At 36.4% G+C, this 9,255-nt stretch overlaps 1 protein-coding gene across 1 annotated transcript; it reads right to left on the bottom strand.

The window, feature by feature from the left end:
- Positions 1-796: 796 nt before the first annotated feature.
- LOC142549158 (14-3-3-like protein 16R) lies at positions 797-2,941 on the bottom strand. Its single transcript, XM_075657973.1, has 4 exons — positions 2,335-2,941; positions 1,642-1,764; positions 1,251-1,367; positions 797-1,159 (listed from the first exon to the last, which is right to left on the bottom strand). The coding sequence occupies exons 1-4, from the start codon at positions 2,812-2,814 to the stop codon at positions 1,109-1,111; spliced, it is 771 nt and encodes a 256-aa protein (XP_075514088.1). The 5' UTR covers positions 2,815-2,941; the 3' UTR covers positions 797-1,108.
- Positions 2,942-9,255: the final 6,314 nt, after the last annotated feature.

Here is a 9,255-nt window from a genome sequence, read left to right on the forward strand (position 1 = left end):
TGGTGGTTTTGTTGTCCCGGCTTCATCCACTGTCCTTGGGGCTTTTGTTGCCCTTGAGCTTTTGGAGGTCCCGTGAATTGCTTCTTGACTGGTTGAGAGCTCTGCTGGTTCTGCTGCTTCTTGCGTTGCATCTCAAAATCAACATCTTTCAAAGCTTTCTCATCTTGGAATGCACAAGCAGTGGCAGCTGCATAATCCGCCGGTCGCATCATCGTCACATCACGGCGTATGGTAGATCGAAGACCATCCATAAAATGCTTTAATTTCTCAGCAGCATCCCTAGCAATAAGAGGTACAAAATAACAACCCCTATGAAATCTAGACATCTAAAACCAGAGCTCACCAAATTAGACAATCAAGACTATCAACCTAAACAAGTTTTTTATTTTAAATTTTCGAAAACTAATTTTCGAATAATTAATTTAAAAAAATAAATATATTTCGGTATAAAAATTGTATTTAAAAAAGGCTAGAAGTTACATTTTCAATGAAAATTTTATTTAAAATATGTCTGTTACTCAACATATGTCACAATGGGTGGAAACGTTTTTCCAAAATAACATAATGATCTATCAAAAAATTAAAGACAAATATTTCATTACCTGATAGTTATGCGACGAATTGTTCATTTAAAATATAAAATAATATTTTAACGGAACTTTCAACAAACTTTTCACCCAGCCAAGCCAGTTGGATCAAGCAGAGACAACCATAAAGTACCAATTTTATAACATGGAAAAAAAAGTGTACATTTTATTGGAGGAAAATGCAAGCAGCCGCGGCCTAAAAACCAGCCTGCAAACCAAACAGAGAACTTTGAAGACCATTTATGCATCTGATTCAATTCATAAAGTAAAAGTTGTTTACTGGGGATAATAAACAAATATTATAACCAAATTTTGACGAGAAACTCGTCTTAGAAAGAAGAAACGAAGCTTGAGAAATCACAAGATAATGAGGTGAATACATTTAAAACCAGATCTCACCAAATTAGAGAAGACTACCAACCTAAAAAATTTTGCCACAAGTAGCAAATTTTTTGATTAAAGACAACTACTATGAAAAGTATAGGTAGCAATACACCCAAATTGTAAACGACCATAATTTACTACTCATTATCAGGCTTTGCTGCTTCCTTGATATCTTCAGAATTGTCATCCTACACGAGAAAAATAGAATACTAGTCCATTGCATAATACTCAAGAAAATTTGGAGGAAGTGCTCAGCAAGGAATGACAAAAATAAGCTACCTGCATGTCTGAAGTCCACAAAGTGAGGTTGTCCCGGAGAAGTTGCATAATCAGAGTGCTATCCTTGTATGATTCCTCTCCAAGGGTGTCCAACTCAGCAATCGCTTCGTCAAAAGCCTTAAAGAGTACAAGTAAACATTGTATCCTTAACCCATAGTTATAAACTCAAACTAAAACTAGCACAAGTTGATTTTAGTCATAAACATCTAAAAAGAGAGCTTGAATTTTCCAATCATATCAAAACAATGTCCCACCCACCATTGCACTAAAGCAAAAGAAGATAAAGTTAAGATTCAGCACTTAGAGATATAGTCCTTCACATTTAAATAGTTAAACTATAAATAAAACAAGGATTTCAAAATCTCTAAGTTGATTTTTTTTTTTGGCACACCTGTTTAGCAAGATTACAAGCACGATCAGGAGAATTCAAAATCTCGTAGTAAAACACTGAGAAGTTGAGAGCCAGTCCAAGCCGGATTGGATGAGTAGGGGCCAATTCAGCGTTGGCAATGTCCTGCAAGCATAAAAAACACTCATTAGTCAATAATTTCAATTGAAAGTACGGTATCCATGAACCCATTATTGTTGGAATTGGAAACAGAGTAGGATGCATAAAAGGCTAAGAACTTGAGGATGTGTATGGCCTCATTAAAATCAACCCAATTTCAATATAAATCCACAAGGTCTAAATTCATGTGAAACTCAGCACAACAAAATTTTACAACCTAAATTTCTTCTACGATTGCACAAGCATAATCAAGGGAATATATCAAACAAATTCCATAGAGCCACATTACAGAGGTAAAAAAATTGCATTCACAAAGAACAGAAACTGATCCAGAACGCGGATCATTGATCAAAGTTGATAAAGGAGACATAGCAAATCAAGTCAAATGACATTTCAAGCACTTCATCAGTATTTTTGAATTTACTTCATCTTTAATATTTCACAAATGGGGCTTGGACTAAATATTATATTCGAATCACCGTAAAACGCAGGCAGTAGATTTTGAATCTCCCTGATCCGTAAAGTATTTTTCCCCGTAAAGGAAGTCAAAAAAAGAAAAAAAAAAAAAAACCTAACCTGAGCCGACTTGTATGCTGAAAGAGTGTTCTCAGCGGCCTCCTTGCGCTCGGCTCCAGTCTTGAATTCCGCCAAGTAGCGATAGTAATCACCCTTCATCTTCAAGTAAAACACCTTCGAATCACCGGAGGCCGCGGATCCGACTAGCTTGGTGTCAAGTAGCTTGAGAATACCGTCACAGATGTTGGAGAGCTCCGACTCGATCTTAGATCTGTAAGATTTGATGGCCGAGACGTGGCTCTCGTTCCCGCGGCTCTCCTCCTTCTGCTCGATGGAGGAGATGATACGCCAGGAGGCGCGACGCGCACCGATGACGTTCTTGTAGGCGACGGATAGGAGGTTGCGCTCCTCGACGGATAGCTCCTCTCCGGCGTCAACGGCGATGACAACCTTCTCCATGAACTCAACCATCTCCTCGTAGCGCTCGGCCTGCTCCGCCAGCTTCGCCATGTACACGTTCTCGTCACGGGTGGACGCCATTGAGACCTAGGGCTTTGAATTTCTGGTGTAGTGAGATAATTTCTTTTGAAATGGGTTGCCAAATTACAGGGGGAAAGACCAAGTTTCACGAAGTTCGGGATGGGGAAATGAGGAACCATGACTCCCCCATACAGATTAATTCGAAATAAAGGTGGGTATGTATTTCTCTCTTGCCCGTAACAATTAAAACTCATTTTAATCAAAACAATATATTAATTAGGAACAATTAAAATTCAATTTAGTAAAAACATTATTTAAAACCTAATTTAATCCAACCATTTCAAAATTTAAAAATTTTGTCCAATCTTTAGTTTCTTCCCCTTCTTCAAGTTCCAGCACCAGCATTATTTGTGATTTGTATTCAACTTCACCAGTTTCTTCATCATTTTGCTTCATATGTGTCTCTTTTTTACAGACAAATCATATCCACGGAGCATCAATTCGGAGACCATGACAAACTTATTGCATCCAGAATAACGAAGAAGAAATTTTTTTATATTGGTTTGGAAGAGAAGATAGTATAGTGATCATGTATTGGTACAACTTCAAACCTTTTAATTTGTTGTCATTATTATATAGTTGAATTTTTTTCGAAATTGGGTCGTGTTTTAAAACTCGACCCTCAGATTACTTAAGCTCTTGCAATTTGGGTCGGGTTTTAATGAATTTGGGTCTCGTTCATCAAAGCGCGACCCAAATATCAAAACCTGACCCAGAGAAACCTAAGTCGCACTTACGTTTTTAAGTTTTGTTTTAGTAAAAAGTGTTGTGCAACAATTTGTATGGTAGTGTGTGGGGTCGAGTTGTCATGAATCTGGGCCCAAATTTCATGAATTTGGGTCGCGTTTTAGATAATAAACACTCGATCCAGAGATTAGCAACAAGTTGTTGGAAACGATTTTTGACATCGCACTTACATTTTTAATATCAATTTTAGTAAAAGTCGTGCCTGACCCAAAATGAACCAGTTCAATATAAGTTTTAGTAATAAGATGGTCTGTAGTTTGGGTCGAGTTTATGTGCTTGGGTCGAACTCCACCCAACACACGACCCATACTGAATTCAATTTGAATCTCAAAAAATCTTTTTTTTAGCCAAACAACAGTTTTCTTTTATGTTGTTTTATGCAAATTTATTTTTCCACCAAACTTGAAAAGAAATTAGCTCTATGAGTGCAAGTTGATATTTGGGTTTCACTACACTGAGATATCCGAAATATGTTCATTTTTTAATAAAAATGGGTTGAAGCAGTTGGTACAAAAAACCCAATTCAGTAATTTAATTAGATTGTTGAAATAATATATGAATTCAAATTAGATTTTGTGGTTTTTAATTAGTAGACATGTATATGATAGTGGTGTTAATTAGAGATGGCAATGGGTCGGGGCGGGGGCGGGTTTGCCATCCCCATCCCCATCCCCATCCTCATCCCCGAATTTCATCCCCACCCTCATACCCGCGCCCAATCCCCGCTTTTTCGGGTTCGAAGAATCCCCAAACCCGAAACTTCGGGGATCAACTTCCCATCCCCGTCCCCATCCCAATTTCAAAAATATTAATATTGCAAGACGATGACGAATTCGGAGATTATTAATATATTATTAATATTAATAATACTATTATTTTATTATTGATATTATTTTCGGACCAGGTTCGGGGATTTCGGGGATGGGGATAGTAATCTCATACCCGTCCCGAATTACATCGGGGATTTTTTTAAATCCCCGAACCTGATCCCAAACCCGAAAAAATCGGGGATCTCCATCCCCGTTTCGGGTTTTTCCCGCGGGGCCCCAAACCCGTGGGGAAAATTGTCATCCCTAGTGTTAAAGTAAGTGCCCAACAAGCCAATTTATGACTTGAGTTTTATTAACTCTAATGTGAAACAGTCTTTATTTTAATAATAATTTATTATTTTATGACATTTAATTATTTTTATATTCATGCAAGATACATAAATAAAGATATTCAATATACTTTATTACCATGAGGTCAATTTCGCAAGTTTGATTATTAAATTCATCACGCGTGTACTGTATATTTTAAATACATTCCTAGTTAATGCAACCACCTAAAATAAGAATAAATATCGCTCAAGCTCGATACTAGCATTTTTGATGTAAACGTCATATTTCATTGCTAAAAGCATAGAGGTGTCCATTCACACAAATGAGTAATCATAAAATGGATCACTAAACAACATACATCACACTTTTCATGTGATTATCACTTATCGAGTGGAATAGTCAACGGTTATCATTATACTTCAATAGGTCTTAGACCCGGGACAACATGGAGACTCTACATACTAACATTGCACTTTGACTCGTTCACCAACTCCATGAGAGCCACCAGGTGGCGAGTTTGAGTATAGTCCCAACATATGTTTGAACCAATGCATTATAGCCATAGATTCACTGTTCTCCTACGAGTGTGGATATACTACGTGATCTGATAAGTTAATAGTGCAAGAAATACGTATTCAGAGTGAGATATGTGCTTTGGAGAAGGTATTTATCTAGTTATGCATCTGATGCCACTATTGTTATTTAAAGATATATCACATCGTTGTCGAATTCATTTGAAACTCTCGATATACCAATTGTTGCAGCTTCGATTGAGATATATGAGTGAAGCGACCGTATTGTACGCTAACCAACATCTATTGGTTCTTGCAGCCACTATCGATGATACCTAAGGGATTATGGGCGATGCTACTAAACGCTCTTACCATGATAAACGCTCTTACCATGATCCGATGGGTACGATCAGACTTGAGTTCTGACATTCTTGTGATCAAATGGTCGATGCATGAAATGTGGCTAGTTAGGGTAACTCCATATAAGAAACAAGAATTGTTTCGAATCACTTGAGTAGAGTGAGCCAACAGCTAGTTATATCCCTAAACTATTAAAAGACACATAAATATTGGATTTGTGTTCCAATTGGGATAGTTAAATTAAAGAAATTGATTTTGATGACTGTAGTTTGATGGAAATCAAACATATTAATTACAATTTATAAGTAGATTTCATTATTGGAAGTTGTGGAATTTATCTCGACTGCTAATTTTGTGAGAACGGTGGAACTGCCAATTCAGTGAAGTGGTTCACAAAATAGGCAGTTGTAAAAAATGAACAGTGGAAAATTTTGTTCTTCAAAATGAACAGTGGAAAATTTTGTTCTTCGAAATTTTCACTTTTCATTACATGAATGAGAATCGTATCCTCATTACATCGAAGATAGCAAATCGATGATCGGAATTATAGTGAATACACGACTCAAAATTGTTTAATTAGTGAACAATGAAAATTCAGTCAAAATTTGACTTGTGGAATTTCACTAAGTCAAATATCAAAAGACTATACTAGAAGAGTCTAGAATTAATTAACTAAATAATTGATATAATTAATTAAATGATAGTTATTTAATTATCGTATCATGTATTATCGAAATTTGATAATTATTTAATTATATCATGTTTAATAGACTGAAAAATAAATACATGAGAAATTTGACAAAATATTTTGGTAAGAATTTTAGTTGATTATGTCAGAGTAACTCAATCAAATGCTTAAAGTCCTATAAGGATTGAGATACAAATTTTGATATTATTAATATTTGTAATCAACCAACAAGATAAAAGAATACACAATCAACTAAAAAAATCTCTCTCCGCCCCTCACAAAAAATCTCGACCACCACCTTGTCCACCAAGGTTCACGGTCAAGACCGCCTCAGCACTGCCGAGTGACCACCACGTCGCCGCCGCCGTTGCCGCAACCCCGTTGGAGATCCTGAATTTTGAAGATCGAATCTCAATGACAGGCCTTATCTGATTTTCTAGTGCAAATTAGACAAGGAATTCAAATTCCAATCGTAGACCTAATTTGGAGAATCGAATAAGGCGTTTATTCCAGTAGATCATTGGAAAAGATACACAAGGAGGAATATCTCCACTAATCTAGGACTAGTTTGGTGCATACATTTTAAAACACAAAGGTAAATTAAACAAAACACTCGATGAATAGTTTTAAATCATATAACACCCAATAAACGTTTTGATTGTTAGAACGAAAATATTTAAACTTCCGCTGCATCTTAGGTGCGAGAAAACTTTACTCCACGCAGTGGTATTAGAGACTATGTTTCTCAATCATATGATTTCTTGTTTAAAAAGGTGTTGAGTTTAATTATTTCTAACTGCTTAAGAAATCGTTAAGAAAAGTTCAGCGCCTCGAAGGAGCTGCAGGCGACGACTACCCGAGTCAACTTTTTTTCCACTTAAGAAGGCTTTTATTTGAAGACTTTGGTTCTACAACTCTTTGTAACAACCCGCTTCAACCTTAGAACTTATCAAATTCCTAAGTTAAAAATCCTAGTTAACTTTCACAAATAGTTGAAACACACAGTCAAACAACTAATATTACATAAATGAAATAAAGTAATGAATCCTTAGATTCAAACTGTCGAAAAAATCCTCATGCGATCTTGGCAAGAAACGATTGACTAGTTTGACAGAAGTCCTTGATGATCCTTAATGATCTGATAGATGATATCTGAAGCAAGGGCTGTTGAGCTGTACTGAGTATCACAGTGAAGAGTGCTCAAAATTTTTTGGATAATGCAAACTTAAAAAATTGATTCGAATGTGTGTTCTTGTAATTTCATACGTTTTAGAAAATATTGTCCGAGCCCTCAAAAAGTCCCCGAATCGATAAAATTTACGTACCGCCTAAAAATATAACCCAGCGGGTAAAAATACCAAACCAAAGCCCATTTTAAAAATCATACATCAAAACATCTCATATTAAATAATTAAAAATAATTATTCAATAAAAATATTTTTTCTGAATATCCCCGGTCTTCGTTTCTCATTTGAGCGCGAAATACAACTAAAAATCGTAATGCATGAAACTTTAATAAACCATGAATTAAAACACATATTTATGCAATAAACATTCATTTAATGCATTAAAACAATTTAATACAATACATAAGTAATTTAATAACTTGGATGCAAGTCGATCGGATATTATGTTTGCGGTTTGTTTATGTGCTCGTTTTCAAGCTAAACCTATGCAATCCCATTTTATTTCTTCTAAACGTATCCTTAAATATCTTAAAGGTACTGCTAACGTGGGTCTTTGGTATCCCAAAGATTCAAGTCTCAATCTTGTAGGGTACTCAGAAGCAGATTATGCCGGTTGCAAAGTCGATAGAAAAAGTACAAGCGATTCATGTCAGTTCTTGGGCAAAAGACTAATATCATGGCTTAGTAAAAAACAGACGTCAATTGCTACATCAACCGCTGAATCGGAATACCTTGCGGCTGGAAGTTGCTGTGCTCAGATGCTATGGATACAACAGCAACTAAAAGACTATGGCATCCAAGCTGCTGAATCGCCGATTTTTTGTGACAATACCAGCGCAATAGCCATTACATATAACCCCATTATGCACTCTCGGACAAAACACATTGATATCAGACACCATTTCATCCGAGAACACGTTATGAAGAAATAAATATGGCTTGAATATGTTCATACGGATCAACAAACGGCCGATATTTTCACAAAACCTTTACCAAAGGCTAAGTTTTCACATTTCCGTAATATGCTTGGATTAATTGATTTATCTTGATATAATTATTTCTTGCGTATATTCAGCTTATTGTGCAGGAAATTAACGGAAATAGAAAGAGACAGTCTGCAATACCAAATATAAAATATTTTATTAAAACAGTCGGCATCGTACATCCCTAACTTCATTTTCAACCGCCCTCGACCAGCTGTCCAACCAAGCGGTCAGCTTACCGGTGGAGGTACGTAAAAAGTCATCTGAGGAAGCAATCTTCCTCAGAGTCCTCTGCTCTTTTAGGAGCATGAGAAGGTAAACGCCATCATCAGAGAAGACGTATGATGCATCAGCGACATAAAGAAGTCGCTGATATTTCATCAGAAGTGCCATCTCCTTAGAGGTGACACCTAGTCCTCCTTCAAGGGAAGACTGAAGCTCCTAGACCTTTGTCCAAACTGCCAGCGTCTTCTCAAATACGCTATCTTCAAGAGCAGCCTTGCGGGAAGCTATCACCGATTCCATAAACTCTTTCACCAGATCTGGCTCACTTGAACTGCCTTCCTTCGCCATTCTGATATTTCTTTTGTTTTGTGTATTTCTGATATCTGTAAAACTAACCCCTTTACTTGTATTTATAGATGAGTACCATATGAAGGGTCTCTCTCTCTCTCATATCGACAGATACTAGGGTTTGAAGAAGCTTTCTGTCAAAGCAATTGTCGGTTCATCTTTCAGGATTAATTTTAATCCACATGCTTAGGGGGAAAATTGGTTAAGTCATTAAATAAATAGACTCCTCAACCGTTCCCTCCTAACTACATTACTCAAACGGTTCATTTTACTTGGGCAAAATTCTTCCAC

Source organism: Primulina tabacum, chromosome 6 (assembly GCF_025594145.1).
Source record: "Primulina tabacum isolate GXHZ01 chromosome 6, ASM2559414v2, whole genome shotgun sequence".
Lineage (NCBI taxonomy): Eukaryota > Viridiplantae > Streptophyta > Magnoliopsida > Lamiales > Gesneriaceae > Primulina > Primulina tabacum.